Source organism: Staurois parvus, unplaced genomic scaffold (genome assembly GCF_062004578.1).
Source record: "Staurois parvus isolate SC_StPar_1 unplaced genomic scaffold, SC_StPar_1.0 ptg001035l, whole genome shotgun sequence".
In the NCBI taxonomy this organism is placed as follows: Eukaryota; Metazoa; Chordata; class Amphibia; order Anura; family Ranidae; genus Staurois; species Staurois parvus.
Window position 1 is genome coordinate 247,501 of NW_028318831.1, and position 17,565 is coordinate 265,065.

The 17,565-nt window shown below is 46.9% G+C and overlaps 1 protein-coding gene across 1 annotated transcript in view; it reads right to left on the reverse strand.

Annotated features, from left to right (window-relative positions):
• HSD3B7 (hydroxy-delta-5-steroid dehydrogenase, 3 beta- and steroid delta-isomerase 7) overlaps positions 1-16,995 on the reverse strand; it is a 79,047-nt gene extending 62,052 nt beyond the window's left edge. Inside the window, exons 1-2 of the mRNA XM_089657845.1 lie at positions 16,916-16,995; positions 2,006-2,162 (exon numbers count right to left, since the gene is read on the reverse strand). Coding sequence (XP_089513971.1) covers positions 2,006-2,162 — 157 coding nt within the window. The 5' untranslated portion in view covers positions 16,916-16,995. The remainder of the gene's footprint in view (positions 1-2,005; positions 2,163-16,915) is intronic.
• Between the last annotated feature and the right edge of the window lie 570 nt (positions 16,996-17,565).

Genomic DNA, 17,565 nt, shown 5'->3' on the forward strand with positions numbered 1-17,565 from the left:
GACCGATTCACACCTCAGACCTCTCCCACCCTTGGAAACAAAAGATATGTTAATAACCATTCACACCTCAGACCTCTCCCACCCTTGGAAACAAAAGATATGTTAATGACCATTCACACCTCAGACCTCTCCCACCCTTGGAAACAAAAGATATGTTAATGACCATTCACACCTCAGACCTCTCCCACCCTTGGAAACAAAAGATATGTTAATGACCATTCACACCACAAATTCCTCATGAGGACCCCCTACCAGGTGGCCTTATTGACTCCCTCCACCAGACACCTTTCCCACCCTTGGAAACAAAAGAAATGTTAATGAGCAACTCAAACCTAATTATCTCAACACATACTGCTGTCTCTGCTTCTACTCTCTGTATTTCTCTGAAACAATCTGAAATAGTTAATAATTTACCACTTTTCAGTGCATTCTGGGCATTTGTTTTTTATCTTTAAAAAATGCTTCTAAACGCAAACACGCATAAACGCGGTATGCAAACGCGGCTAAACAGACGTTTTTTAACCTGCGTTAAAGCAGTCCAGCAGTCAGTTTCCTGTGTACATGGGGCCTAAATATACAAAGAGTGGGAGATGGAGACAAAATGACTCTCCATATCCTTGCGAACAGAGTTTTACTAGTACCACACCCCTCATCAGAAATGTATTAAATATGACCCTAACCAAGAACAACTAATGGGGCTTTGAGGGTACCAAACCATATACATCCGTTTTCATCCAACCGCCCATTGAGGAGAGCGAGCTGCAATGTCCTGGGATTCTGCGGTCAGCTTTTCATGCTGTTTGACTATCTTTGCCTACCTGTCCCAGACAAAACCACATCCCAAAACCTTGTTGAGGTTGCTGAAGGAAAATCTCCCCAGTAGGGTCCCCTAATTCTTGGTGAGGGAAAATCTCCCCAGTAAGGTCCCCTAATTCCTAGTGGAGGGGGGGAGATCTTTCCAATGGGGTTCCCTAATTCTTAGTGAGGGAAAATCCTCGCAATGGGGTCTTTCAATTCTTGGTGAGGGAAAATCTCCCCAGTAGGGTCCCTCAATTCTTGGTGAGGGAAAATCTCCCCAGTAGGGTCCCTCAATTCTTGGTGAGGGAAAATCTCCCCAGTAGGGTCCCTCAATTCTTGGTGAGGGAAAATCTCCCCAGTAGGGTCCCTCAATTCTTGGTGAGGGAAAATCTCCCCAGTAGGGTCCCTCAATTCTTGGTGAGGGAAAATCTCCCCAGTAGGCTCCCTCAATTCTTGGTGAGGGAAAATCTCCCCAGTAGGGTCCCTCAATTCTTGGTGAGGGAAAATCTCCCCAGTAGGGTCCCTCAATTCTTGGTGAGGGAAAATCTCCCCAGTAGGGTCCCCTAATTCCTAGTGGGGGGAAAATCTTTCCAATGGGGTTCCCCAATTCTTAGTGAGAGAAAATTCTCGCAATGGGGTCTTTCAATTCTTGGTGAGAAAAAAATCTCTCAGTAGAGTCCCTCAATTGTTGGTGAGGAAAAATCTCTTCAGTAGGGTCCCCTAAGTCTTGGTGAGGTGAAATCTTTCCATTAGGGTTCCCCAATTCATGGTGAGGGAAAATCTCCCCAGTAAGGTCTCTCAATTCATGGTAAAGGAAAACCTCCCCAGTAGGGTTCCCAAATTCTAGGTAAGGGAAAATCTCTCCAGTAGGGTTCCCTAATTCTTGGTGAAGGAAAATCTCCCCAGTAGAGTTCCCCAATTCATGGTGAGGGAAACTCCCCAGTAAGGTTCCTCAATTCTTGGTGAGGGAAAATGTCTGCAATAGGGCCCCAATTCTTGGTGAGGGAAAATCTCCCGGAATCCTTGGCATGGGAAAATTTCCCTAGTGGGGTCACAGAGAGAAATGAAAAACAGGACAAAAAGTCTAACTGTTCACAAACATAAAACTGACCCAAGTTTGGCTTCAACATTTTGGGGAGGAAGGTGAAGGACCTCTGATGCCTCCTGGGGTATTGGGGATCCTTGGAGTTGGGTTACTATCACTCACCATTGCTGAGGGTCCCGAGGGTCTCATCCAGGTGCAGATCAAATACTCGGATCTCAGACAAGTTATTGCTTCGTTCTGCCAACATTCGGACCAGGTGAGAGCCAAGAAAGCCGCATCCCCCGGTCACCACGTACACCTGGCCTTCCTCCGGTGCCATCTGCGGGAGAAGGAAGAACTGTGTAAGGAACAACAGTAGACCCAAAGACCACCTCACCCGCAAACTGTACAGAATGTTCCACAATCCATTCAGTGTGTCTCCAGCCTGGAGACTGTCTATCTTCACAATTCTTTGGATTTTCTGAATGCTTTGAAGATGCGGAAGCTTTAAAAGGACTTCTGTAGCTCAGTTCATACAAACCTTGTGTACAATACATCTAAAGACCATTATATTCAATACAAACAGTAAGCATTCTCTCCTCTTTCTGGAGGCAAGGGTGGACATAGCAGATGGAGCTCCCCACAAACTCTGCGAAGGTCGATCGAGCTGATATAGAGCAGGCATCGCTGGCAAAGAAATATTCCCTTAACAGATTTTAACCCCTGCTTTGCCAGAATCAGATAAAGTGGGAGATTCCTATTTGCAGGGTGCAAACCTTACTATGTCCCCTTTCCCCCCTTCAAGTGTCACTAAACCCAGGACCCCGTATTCACTATATCCGCTCTCCCTGGACCCTGCATTCACTATATCCACCCTCCCCGGAACCCGCATTCACTATATCCGCTCTCCCCGGACCCCGCATTCACTATATCCGCTCTCCCCGGAACCCGTATTCACTATATGCGCTCTCCCCGGAACCCGCATTCACTATATCAGCTCTCCCCGGAACCCGTATTCACTATATCCGCTCTCCCCGGAACCCGTATTCACTATATCCGCTCTCCCCGGACCCCGCATTCACTATATCCGCTCTCCCCGGACCCCGCATTCACTATATCCGCTCTCCCCGGAACCCGCATTCACTATATCCGCTCTCCCCGAAACCCGTATTCACTATATCCGCTCTCCCCGAAACCCGTATTCACTATATCCGCTCTCCCCGGAACCCGTATTCACTATATCCGCTCTCCCCGGACCCTGCATTCACTATATCCGCTCTCCCCGGAACCCGTATTCACTATATCCGCTCTCCCCGGACCCCGCATTCACTATATCCGCTCTCCCCGGACCCCGCATTCACTATATCCGCTCTCCCCGGACCCCGCATTCACTATATCCGCTCTCCCCGGACCCCGCATTCACTATATCCGCTCTCCCCGGACCCCGCATTCACTATATCCGCTCTCCCCGGACCCCGCATTCACTATATCCGCTCTCCCCGGACCCCGCATTCACTATATCCGCTCTCCCCGGACCCCGCATTCACTATATCCGCTCTCCCCGGACCCCGCATTCACTATATCCGCTCTCCCCGGACCCTGCATTCACTATATCTGGTCTTCCCAGACCCTGCATTCACTATATCCGGTCTCCCCGGACCCTGCATTCACTATATCCGCTCTCCCCGGACCCTGCATTCACTATATCTGGTCTTCCCGGACCCCACATTCACTATATCCGCTCTCCCCGGACCCCGCCATTCACTATATCCGCTCTCCCCGGACCCCACATTCACTATATCTGGTCTTCCCGGACCCCGCATTCACTATATCCGGTCTCCCCGGACCCTGCATTCACTATATCCGCTCTCCCCGGACCCTGCATTCACTATATCTGGTCTTCCCGGACCCCACATTCACTATATCCGCTCTCCCCGGACCCCGCCATTCACTATATCCGCTCTCCCCGGACCCCACATTCACTATATCTGGTCTCCCACAGTACACAGAACATGGAAATGCAATTATTTTAGTAAATATAACTGCTGAATCCCTTTTCCCCCCAGCAGTATATAGCAGTCTTGTGACTTCTCTCAGTGTTCGGCTGATTTTCGCATTCCACAGGCACATGGGTTGCGATCGTTATTTTATCTAGCAAAAATGTTGCAATCTACGCTATTTTAATAGCGCTGATCAGTCATTTGGCCCATTGTGTTCCGTCACCTTGCCAGCGCTGTTACCCAAACCCATTCGGATCTTTACCTTTATAGATGATTTTATAATCAGCTCAGTAGAGGCGGTACCCACCATGACCAATCAGAGTGCAGCTTTCATTACGCAGTGCTCGTTAAAACAAAGACAGCTAACTTCTCAGTGGCTGCTTGCAGTGGCACATGAAGATATCTTTCCCAAAACACAAAGAAAAAGGTGAAGGATTTAGCATTTAGCTCAAGCTAAGACTCCTGATGTAAAGCGACCTGAAGGTTCAAAAAAAAAAAAAAAAAAAGGGTAGGAAGTGGTTAATATTTCCTGCCAGCTGTCAGAATTTCACATCCGGCGTCGAGTAACTTTTACTGTCGCATTAAAGAGGACCTGTCACCTGTGAGTGTGACTACCATAATAGAAATAGGCTGTTCATATAAATATAAATCATGTTCCCCTCTGCTGGGATAACTTGGTACTACACTACTGTGTGGCGCCATATTGCCCGCCAATGACCCTGTATCAATAACGCAGAGATGGGACACGTTTCAGGAAAAATGGTGGCGCACAGCAGTGCCAAAAGGCACCCGATAATTGCAGCAGCCTGGCAGAGGATAATCAATTTTCACCGTACCAAGTTAGAAAAAAAAAAATTAGCATTTACTATTTTGTAAGATCAATGCAACAATGTATCAGTGACAAGTCCACTTTAAGGAACAGGGTCATATATATATATATATATATATGAATATGACACACAGCTCAAAAAAAAAAACTGAAAGGAAGACTTTGTAATCCGAGTCTAGCATCAAGTCAATGAAACTCCTTGGATATTGATCTGGTCAGGTAAGTACCAGAGGGGGTTGTTCATCAGTTTCAGCTGCTTTGGTGAAATTAACAACAGGTGCACTAGATGAGCAACAATGAGACGCCCCCAAAACAGGAATGGTTTTACAAGTGAAGGCCACTGATATTTTTTTCCCTACTCATCTTTTCTGACTGTTTTGCATTTGGCTAGGGTCAGTGTCACTACTGGTAGCATGAGGCCATACCTGGACCCTTCAGAGGTTGCACAGGCAGTCCAACTCCTCCAGGATGGCACATCAATACCTGCCATTGCCAGAAGGATTGTTGTGTCTCCCAGCACAGTCTCAAGAGCATGGAGGAGATTCCAGGAGACAGGCAGTTCCTCTAGAAGGGCTGGACAGGGCCGTAGAAGGTCCTTAACCCATCAGCAGGACCAGTATCTGCTCCTTTGTGCAAGGAGGAACAGGATGAGCCCTACAAAATGACCTCCAGCAGGCCACTGGTGTGAATGTCTCTGACCAAACAATCAGAAACAGACTTCATGAGGGTGACCTGAGGACCCGGCGTCCTCTAGAGCTGGATTGGCATTTGCCATTGAACCCCAAAATTGGCAGGTCCACCACTGGCGCCCTGTGCTTTTCACAGGTGAGAGCAGGTTCCCCCTGAGCACATGTGACAGACATGAAAGGCTCTGGAGAAGCCGTGGAGAACGTTCTACTGCCTGTAACATGGTTCAGTATGACCGTTTTGGCGGTGGGTCAGTGATGGTGTGAGGAGGCATATCCATGGAGGGATGCACAGATCTCTACAGGCTAGACAATGGCACCCTGACTGCCATTAGGTATCGGGATGAAATCCTTGGACCCACTGTCAGACCCTACACTGGTGCGGCGGGTCCTGGGTTCCCCCTGGTGCGGCGGGTCCTGGGTTCCCCCTGGTGCGGCGGGTCCTGGGTTCCTCCTGGTGCGGCGGGTCCTGGGTTCCTCCTGGTGCGGCGGGTCCTGGGTTCCTCCTGGTGCACGACAATGCCCAACCTCATGTGGGGAGAGTATGCAGGCAGTTCCTGGAAGATGAAGGAATTGATACCATTGAATGGCCCCCACGCTCACCTGACCTAAATCCAATAGAACACCTCCGGGGGATGTCATGTTTCGGTCCATCCAACGCCACCAGGTTGCACCTCAGACTGTCCAGTAGCTCAGTGATGCCCTGGTCAATTCCTGGTAGGAAATCTCCCAGGACACCATCCGCAGTCTCATTAGGACCCTCCCCCGACGTTGTCAGGTATGCATACAAGCATGTGGGGGCCACACAGACTACTGAGGACCATTCTGAGTTGCTGCAATGACATTTCAGCAAAATGGACTCGCCTGCTGCATCATTTCTTCATTTTCGGGGTGTCTTTAAATTCAGTCCTCTGTAGGTCGATCACTTTCATTTCCATCAAACGATGGGCCATCCTTACGTTCCTCACCCATCACCCCGTCCATGGCAGTATAGAGATCCAGCAGGAGATTTGTCTCCATTGAGATCTGATGGGTTTTCAAAGTGTTCCTTTCATTTTTTTGAGCCGTGTATATATATATATATATATATATATATATATATATATATATATATATATATATATATATATATATATATATATAGTCAGGTCCATAAATATTGGGACATCGACACAATTCTAACATTTTTGGCTCTATACACCACCACAATGGATTTGAAATGAAACAAACAAGATGTGCTTTAACTGCAGACTGTCAGCTTTAATTTGAGGGTATTTACATCCAAATCAGGTGAATGGTGTAGGAATTACAACAGTTTGCATATGTGCCTCCCACTTGTTAAGGGACCAAAAGTAATGGGACAGAATAATAATCATAAATCAAACTTTCACGTTTTAATACTTGGTTGCAAATCCTTTGCAGTCAATTACAGCCTGAAGTGTGGAACGCATAGACATCACCAGACGCCGGGTTTCATCCCTGGTGATGCTCTGCCAGGCCTCTACTGCAACTGTCTTCAGTTCCTGCTTGTTCTTGGGGCATTTTCCCTTCAGTTTTGTCTTCAGCAAGTGAAATGCTCAATCGGATTCAGGTCAGGTGATTGACTTGGCCATTGCAGAACATTCCACTTCTTTCCCTTAAAAAACTCCTTGGTTGCTTTTGCAGTCTGCTTTGGGTCATTGTCCATCTGCACTGTGAAGCGTCCAATGAGTTGTGAAGCATTTGGCTGAATATGAGCAGATAATATTCCCGAAACACTTCACAATTCATCCGGCTGCTTTTGTCAGCAGTCACATCATCAATAAATACAAGAGAAGCAGTTCCATTGGCAGCCATACATGCCCACGCCATGACACTACCACCACCATGATCACTGATGAGGTGGTATGCTTAGGATCATGAGCAGTTCCTTCTCCATACTCTTCTCTTCCCATCACTCTGGTACAAGTTGATGTCGGTCTCATCTGTCCATAGGATGTTGTTCCAGAACTGTGAAGGCTTTTTTACATGTCGTTTGGCAAACTCTAATCTGGCCTTCCTGTGTTTGAGGCTCACCAATGGTTTCCATCTTGTGGTGAACCCTCTGTATTCACTCTGGTGAAGTCTTCTCTTGATTGGTGACTTTGACACACATACACCTACCTCCTGGAGAGTGTTCTTGATCTGGCCAACTGTTGTGAAGGGTGTTTTCTTCACCAGGGAAAGAATTCTTCGGTCATCCACCACAGTTGTTTTCCGTGGTCTTCCGGGTCTTTTGGTGTTGCTGAGCTCACCGGTGCGTTCCTTCTTTTTAAGAATGTTCCAAACAGTTGTTTTGGCCACGCCTAATGTTTTTGCTATCTCTCTGATGGGTTTGTTTTGTTTTTTTTCAGCCTAATGATGGCTTCACTGATAGTGACAGCTCTTTGGATCTCATCTTGAGAGTTGACAGCAACAGATTCCAAATGCAAATAGCGCACTTGAAATGAACTCTGGACCTTTTATCTGCTCATTGTAATTGGGAAAATGAGGGAATAACACACACCTGGCCATGGAACAGCTGAGAAGCCAATTGTCCCATTACTTTTGGTCCCTTAACAAGTGGGAGGCACATATGCAAACTGTTGTAATTCCTACACCGTTCACCTGATTTGGATGTAAATACCCTCAAATTAAAGCTGATAGTCTGCAGTTAAAGTACATCATTTTTGTTTCATTTCAAATCAATTGTGGTGGTGTATAGAGCCAAAAATGTTAGAATTGTGTCGATGTCCCAATATTTATGGACCTGACTGTACATACACACACACACACATATATACATACACATATACACACACACAGTATACTAAACTATTGCCATCAGTATGAATGGATGCATAGCGTGACCTTCTGTATGGTGCTGGGGCCTCAGTACAAGTGTGTGTCAGCCAATGGGTGGATTGTCTGGAGGAGCTCATGTGTTATAATCCGGCATCCATCCAACATAAGCTCAGCTGTCCACCATACAGACAGGAAAGTGCGATAGCATTGTACTATGAACTCCGAACAGCTGCCAGAGCCCCCATCACGCCTACACAATCCATCATTACACATACCACCTCTCATTGTTTATAAAGGGTAATTCCACCCAAAACGGATTTCTTACTGAGAAGCAGCGGGTGTACAGACCCGGGAACTCAGCACAGGGATGGTGGGAACCCCTCATAATGGGCACAGCGGGTGTACAGACCCGGGAACTCAGCACAGGGATGGAGGGAACCCCTCATAATGGGCACAGCGGGTGTACAGACCCGGGAACTCAGCACAGGGATGGAGGGAACCCCTCATAATGGGCACAGCGGGTGTACAGACCCGGGAACTCAGCACAGGGATGGAGGGAACCCTTCATAATGGGCACAGCGGGTGTACAGACCCGGGAATTCAGCACAGGGATGGTGGGAACCCCTCATAATGGGCACAGCGGATGCACAGACCCGGGAACTCAGCACAGGGATGGTGGGAACCCCTCATAATGGGCACAGCGGTTGTACAGACCCAGGTTCTCACTAATAGAATTCCCTAGAAATAGAAGAGACTGTCAGGCTGTTTATTTCTCCAGCATCTACTGAACATGGCCCGATGGTGGACGGCACCACAGTCTGCTGATGTCGATATGGCGGGAGTCTCGGTCATTTCTCCAGTCACAGCTTAAAAGAAGAAGAATTCCAGTCGCTATTATATTTTATATGAAAAGTATTGCGGTTGCAACAATGTATCTATTTGTGTCCGAATAAAACCATCTGTATCCGAAATGGATACAAATGGATACATTGTTGCAACCGCAATACTTTTCATATAAAATATAATAGCGGAGCTCTCTGCAGGGACAGAAGTAATTATGGGGTTAAATGCCGGCTGTAGACGGGACGAAAATCAGCTGATTTTTTTACCGTTGGTGGTAACGTTGGCCGATCAAACAACCGATTTTTCATTTTTTTTTTTTAAAAGTTCACTTTTCGACCCTTCTATGGCCTGCTTATGTCAGTGTTCTTCCATCTCTCACATTCTCCGAGGTTTGCTCCCTGCTGGGTGCTACTACCTGCCGAACGTGACCGATCCCAGTGAATGGGGCCACCTGGCATTCATTGTGCATACAGCTGTAGTGTGCTGGTGTGGGGTTCAAGGGGTTACAACGCCCCCTCATCACCCATCACGTGCTCCCTGAAGAGCGATCTGAATGTGGAACAACTGTTATGAGGGAACAGGGAAGCAGTGTGGTTTCGATTTGTAGAAGCAAACCCAATTTTATCACTTTATTTTGGTACAACGTCTGAACAGGCGCTGGGCGCAGCACGCATGGCACCACTCACCATCAAATATTTAGCTCCGGCCAATCGAAATAAAAAAAAATTAACCAACGATGAACCCTCAACAGGCTTTATCCCAGAATCAGGGAATCCAGGAGATTCCAATCACCACATGCAAATCCTAAAGAGTCATTTTTGTGGCAGGCGGTGCCCCCGGAGACTCTGGGAAGGTCAGATATCCCCGATCAATCCATAATAAACATTTCTCCCCTGGCACATTATTATTTCAGGTATTATTATTATTATTATACAGGATTTATGGCGCCAACAGTTTGCTCAGCGCTTTACAATATATCGGGAGACAATACAGCAACAATACAGTTCAATACAAGAGGGATAGGCGGGCCCTGATCCTGGGAGCTTACAATCAGGTACTTGTATAGCGCCGTCAATTTACGCAGCATGTCACGTTTATATTGTACACTCACATCAGTCCCTAATGCTGGCCATACACCTATAGATTCTCGGATGAGAACATTCGTACGAAAAGTCGTATGAAAAGTAATTTAATCTGCAAACACGGAAAGGTTTCTTCACAGTAAGAGCTGTGAGAATGTGGAATAGACTCCCTCAAGAGTTGGTTGTGGCCAGCTCAGTGGATTGCTGTAGGAAAGTCCTGGATTCTTTCTTGGATACACAGAATATAACTGGATATAACATTTATAGGGAAAGTAGATCCAGGGAATATCAGATTGCCTCTCGGGGGATCAGGAAGGAGTTTTTTTCCCAGCAGGAGCAAATTGGATCGTGCTTTGCTGGGCTTTTTGCCTTCCTCTGGATCCACTGTGGGTGTAGGATTATAACTTTTTATTTTTTGTATGGTTGAACTGGATGGACTTTTGTCTCTTTTCAGCCAGACTAACTATGTAACTATGTATGAAAATTCTTTGACCATTCGATGAATGGCCGGATGTCGTTTGAAAATTGTCTTTTGCTGTTAAAATTCGACTTCAAAATTAAATGTAAATTCTGAAGATCAGCACATACACTGACCGAAGGTTTGTTTGATCAAGAAAAGTTTTCCTTCCTGCCCCTTCGAATTTTCCCATCACGGAGGTCGAAAACGAACATCGATTTCACCCCCATTAACAATTATAAAATCAAACGAATATTCTTGAAATTAATATTCCCATATGAAAATCTATGTGTGCATGACCAGCTTTACCCTCAAGGGGCGTACAATCACGGGTCCCCAACTCACATTCATACATACACATACTAGGGCAAATTTAGACGGGAGCCATTTAACCTACCAGTGTGTCTTTGGGGTGTGGCAGGAAACCGGAGTACACGGAGGAAACCCACACAGGCACAGGGAGAACATGCATGCTCTAGGCAGGTGGTGCCGTGGTTGGGATTTGAACCGACGACCAGAGTACTGCCAGGTGGAAGTGCTAACCACTTAGCCTCTGTGCTGCCCCCTATCTTCAACTGTTCTTGAGTTTCACCTCTTCATTGCCAGAATCAGGAAAGCCAGAGGAGTCCCATTCCCATCTGCAAACCCTAATATGTCACCTTTAACACCCCCCCCCCCTTTTGTTTTTTTTAAACAAATTCTTTATTTGATGGGGTTTTTTTCTACAAGAGACACAAAGTATCCAAAATGCAACAAATACAACTGATTGAGCTGTGTAGAATCACAAGCCAGATCAGATAGTGAGAAATACAAAGGATCCTAAACCACAACAGGCAATGCTTTGTTGGCATCACTCCATTTTTATGTTGTGTTTTATGATACTCTGGTTTTTTTGTTACTGTCTTTGTTGGCAATACTCCATTTCTATGGAGACGAGCGGACGCAGACCTTGGACCCCAGAACAGCGTATCCTAAGACACACTGGGAACTTCAGACTTCACTTTTGTAATCAGAGGAAGGAAAAGTTCAAACCAACTCCACAGGTCCGGAGAGGCGGCATCCACGCGGCAAGGCTTCCCATAATGGACTGACGCAGCATCTCCAACAATGAAATATTCGTCCCAGGATCGATCCTTGAACAGATTCTAAATCTGCTCTGCCAAAATAGGGTGAGCTGGGAAACTCCAATTTGCAGGTGCAAATCCTAATACGTCCCTTGTTATGGAGCCGAGAGGGGATATCAAATTCAGAGCGGCAGATGGTGTTGCGAAGGTCGGTCAAGAGGATCCTGAACTTGAACCGGCACGCCGTTGCTCACAATGAAATATTCAACACCAGAGATCGATCCTTAAAGAGGAGCTCCACCCAAACGGGGAAGCTCCGCTTTAAGGCTTTGTCCTCCGCCAGTGGCGTTCCGAGGCAGGTGCGGGGGGTGCGCACTGCACCGGGTGACACCTACCACACAGGGTGACACCGGACCCACTCCACCAAAAGGTAAGTTGTAAAGCAAGCCGACGATCTGGGGATTGGGGAGCATAATGGATCGGACTCCGATCCATTATGCTCAATCCGCAGATCCAAACCATCCTGCGGGGATCGTCAGCATGCAACCTATACGGGGGTGACACCGGACCCGCTCCACAAAAAGGTAAGTTGTAAAGAAAGCCGACAATCCCCGCAGGATGGATCAGATCTGTGGATCGGGGAGCATAATGGATTGGAGTCCGATCCATTATGCTCAATCCACAGATCCGATCTATTCTGCGGGGATCGTAGGAGGGGGTGTTATCCCATCAGGTGACACCAACCCTAGGGATGCATCTGTCCTCCACTCCCCATTAAGGATTGGCACCTTTGGGGAGCGTGGGGGATTTAACAGGTACCCGCTGCAATCACCTAGGCGATCGGAAACAGAAATTGTCCTCCCCATAGTCCTCTGGGACACGTGACAGGTCCCAGAAGACTACGGGGCCATTCACAAAGTGCAGCACTCTTCGCGCATGCGCAGTGGGCACCCGGCTGTGAAGCCGCAAGCTGTGCCCACACTGAAGATGACGGCGCCGAGGAGACAGGACGGTCGGTCAACCCGGCTGGTGTGAGGACACAGCGGGATCGAGGGACAGGGGAGTGACCGTTTTTTAAAAGTCAGCAGCTACAGTTTTTGTAGTTGCTGACTTTTATATTTTTTTTTAATTGCGGCTGGACCTCCGCTTTAAGCCTTGGTTCACACTGGTGCGACCTCAGGTGCAACATGCGATTTACAAATCGCTCCTGAATTCGCCCCGAATGTACTTCTATGGAATGGTATTAATCAGTTAGATTTCAAAAATAGTTCCTGTACTACTTTTTTCCAATTTCTTTGCAACTTGCATTGACTTCTGTTGCAAGCCACAGTGAAATCGGAAGCAAAAAAAAAAAAAAAAAAAAAAAAAAAAAAAAAAAAAAAAAAAAAAAAAAAAAAAAATCGCACTGATCTGCGGCTTTGAAACTGAACATTCAAGTGAAGTAGCGTGATTTTGAAGTTGTGTTCAGTGTGAACCAAGGCTTAACAGATTCTAAGCCCTGCTGTTCCAGAGTCAGGCAAACCAGGAGATTCCAAGTCACACATGGGAATCCTAATATGTCCGTTTTGATCAAGCCAAGAGCGTGCATCAAGAGCCCCCCCCCCCTTCCCGTGCAGATCAGGTTGGTCAAGTGGACGTTGAGCTCCGGCATTGCTCGGAATAAAATACTGATCCCCTGTGGATGGACTCCGCATTCACTATATCCGCTCTCCCCGGACCCCGCATTCACTATATCCGCTCTCCCCGGACCCCGCATTCACTAAATCCGCTCTCCCCGGCCCCCGCATTCACTAAATCCGCTCTCCCCGGCCCCCGCATTCACAATATCTGCTCTCCCTGGCCCCCGCATTCACTATATCCGCTCTCCCCGGCCCCGCATTCACTATATCCGCTCTCCCCGGCCCCCGCATTCACTATATCCGCTCTCCCCGGCCCCCGCATTCACTAAATCCGCTCTCCCCGGCCCCCGCATTCACTAAATCCGCTCTCCCCGGACCCCGCATTCACTATATCCGCTCTCCCCGGCCCCGCATTCACTAAATCCGCTCTCCCCGGACCCCGCATTCACTAAATCCGCTCTCCCCGGACCCCGCATTCACTAAATCCGCTCTCCCCGGACCCCGCATTCACTAAATCCGCTCTCCCCGGACCCCGCATTCACTATATCTGTTCTCCCCGGACCCTGCACTCACTATATCCGCTCTCCCCGGACCCCGCATTCACTATATCGGCTCTCCCGGGACCCTGCATTCACTATATCTGCTCTCCCGGGACCCTGCACTCACTATATCTGCTCTCCCGGGACCCTGCATTCACTATATCTGCTCTCCCGGGACCCTGCACTCACTATATCCGCTCTCCCCGGACCCCGCATTCACTATATCTGCCCTCCCGGGACCCTGCGCTCACTATATCCGCTCTCCCCGGACCCCGCATTCACTATATCCGCTCTTTTATAGTGAATACTTGTGAGCTATTATGAATTGAGGTATATGATAAATAATTAAATCTAAAAGTGTATGGGGTGCGCTGGCACTTACACTGACTCACTTAACTAGTGTGTATAGATGATAGAAAAACGAATGCGCCGCGCTCCTATATATTAGTATATACAGCTTATACTACTAAAGTGTATCAATATAGTGAATAGTGACTATACCACTAATTACATATATTACATATAAATCACATGCACAGTGAATACTCCTAAAGTGATAGTGCCTTAGTGGGTGCTATGGTGTAAACCCATATTGCACCTCTATATAACTGTGTACATACTATATGATTAATGCAAACACATATGTGCACGTGCTGGTAATACACAAATAATGAATAAAGTCTTTGAAATAAATGTGCAAGTGAATATTCTGTTCCTTTTCTCCAAGTGCTAGATGGTCTCCTTATATGCTCACCTCTATATTTGCCTGAACAAATCCAGGCAAATACGCTTTTTATCCTTCCAGGATAGATGAAATGGGATGATGCCTTTACTCCAGCCGTCCTATACGGTGGACATACCTATGGATGGATCCTCCTGTTCTTTCCTTTATCTCCCTGTGTATCAATGAGTACACTGAATAGCTCTCTTGGGATCTCCCAGTTCCCCTCCTGGGGTTGTTTCCTCGTTCACTCCTCCTTATAGCAGCTCATGGGATGTTTGGTCAAAGAAGAAAAAGCAGACCATAGTGTCTTATCCTTGTACAAAAAATGGATTTATTTCTGCCACTAACAGGTATAACTTGGTGGCATACAGCTCATATGTGATCCAGACAGGTATAGATGGCAGTCAGCAGGTGAAAAAGCCGGTAGCAAGAACCTCTCTGTAGCTGCCCCTGCAGTGCTATCTGCCTGTGCTTGTATTCGGATCTACTCGCTTCTCCAGTGCAATGTCGTGACGTCAGAGCCCCTCCCCTACGCGTTGCGTCACAGGGTCACGTGACTTCATCAGGGGGAATATGAATATGATCCAATCATATTCCCCCTGATGAAGTCACGTGACCCTGTGACGCAACGCGTAGGGGAGGGGCTCTGACGTCACGACATTGCACTGGAGAAGCGAGTAGATCCGAATACAAGCACAGGCAGATAGCACTGCAGGGGCAGCTACAGAGAGGTTCTTGCTACCGGCTTTTTCACCTGCTGACTGCCATCTATACCTGTCTGGATCACATATGAGCTGTATGCCACCAAGTTATACCTGTTAGTGGCAGAAATAAATCCATTTTTTGTACAAGGATAAGACACTATGGTCTGCTTTTTCTTCTTTGACCAAACATCCCATGAGCTGCTATAAGGAGGAGTGAACGAGGAAACAACCCCAGGAGGGGAACTGGGAGATCCCAAGAGAGCTATTCAGTGTACTCATTGATACACAGGGAGATAAAGGAAAGAACAGGAGGATCCATCCATAGGTATGTCCACCGTATAGGACGGCTGGAGTAAAGGCATCATCCCATTTCATCTATCCTGGAAGGATAAAAAGCGTATTTGCCTGGATTTGTTCAGGCAAATATAGAGGTGAGCATATAAGGAGACCATCTAGCACTTGGAGAAAAGGAACAGAATATTCACTTGCACATTTATTTCAAAGACTTTATTCATTATTTGTGTATTACCAGCACGTGCACATATGTGTTTGCATTAATCATATAGTATGTACACAGTTATATAGAGGTGCAATATGGGTTTACACCATAGCACCCACTAAGGCACTATCACTTTAGGAGTATTCACTGTGCATGTGATTTATATGTAATATATGTAATTAGTGGTATAGTCACTATTCACTATATTGATACACTTTAGTAGTATAAGCTGTATATACTAATATATAGGAGCGCGGCGCACACTATATCCGCTCTCCCCGGACCCCGCATTCACTATATCCGGTCTCCCACAGTACACACAACATGGAAGTGCAATTATTTTAGTAAATATAAACTGCTAAATACCTTTTCTCATCAGCAGTATATAGCAGTCTTGTGACTTCTATCAGTGTCCAGGAAAGCACTGGTTTTCATTTTGTTCTAGTTAGGAGGATGCAGGACCCCTGTCTGGACAGTGCTGATTGGCCCTGTGCTGATCACATGCACCCTCCCAAGGAAAAAAACTCTCTAGCAATACACACCAAACTGAGCATGTGCAGTGACCCCACAAGATATGACTTATCAGGAGATAAGAGGGGGACACTGGAAGAAGGGAGGATCAGAGAAGACAGGATCAAACAGCCTTTTTACACAGTGCAGAGGATTAACCCCTTATGTTCTACAGTGAGTATAACAAGCGCGCTTTACTGCATCTACAGACTGATTGTACTGTTGGGGGTTCAGTAACACGTTAAAATCTAGACACACAGAACTCTGGGAAGATCGGACAGGGGGGCGTTGAGTCCTGGCATTACTCGCAATAAAAACAAAAATCACCCCCACTGGATGGACCCTTTAACAGATTTTAGCCCCCGCTGTGCAAGAGTCAGGCAAGGTGGGAGACCCCAATTCACAGGTGCAAACCCTTTTCATAAAGCAGTGAATGTGACTTTCACCAAACATTCTCGGTTAGAGAATCCACCATCTGTCATTGAAAACTCCTGGACCTGGAAGATTCACCTGCAGGGAATGTTTGCAGGAACATATTACAAGTATATCATTTGTTATTCCCTGACACAAGAACAGATCTCATCCAGGACCAGCAGCAGCCCTGGAGAGCATTGCTTGTCCCTGATCAGTCCTCACCAAGCAGCACTGCTGATCTCACAGGCCAAGCTGGCCACCATCCAGGAGCCCTGCACCCCACCATCACACACTGACAGCAGTACATACTGACACACTTACCTTCAGCCTGAAGATCTCGACAAGTTTGCTGTGACAGGAGAGCCGAGCATCATACACAGGCGAGGGGAGGGAGGGGGAGGGTTAGGAAGGGGGAGGGGAAACGTAAGCCAACATTTGCACTGAGCTGCCACTGTAACCCTTCATTCTGTACATTGTAACATCATCAGTTGTTGTTCTCTATATTCCTGGTGTGCAGAAATCACACAATCTGCCTGTCACAGGATTACGGATTTGCAGATATTCACCCTGCGAAGCTGCGTGTACATGTGTTCCGTGTGAATCAACCAACATTCACCCTTTTGTTTCAGGGATTTTTTGCACAATGTGTTAAATAGTGGCTGTGTGGGGTCAATCCAAATGTTCGCAGGGTATCTCCTCTTCTGAATGAATGTCTCTAGGATATCTCCTCTTCTGAATGAATGTCTCTAGGATATCTCCTCTTCTGAATGAATGTCTCTAGGATATCTCCTCTTCTGATCGAATGTTCTTTGGATATCTCCTCTTCTGATGGAATGTCTCTAGGATATCTCCTCTTCTGGATGAATGTCTCTAGGGTATCTCCTCTTCTGAATGAATGTCTCTAGGATATCTCCTCTTCTGAATGAATGTCTCTAGGGTATCTCCTCTTGTGAATGAATGTCTCTAGGATA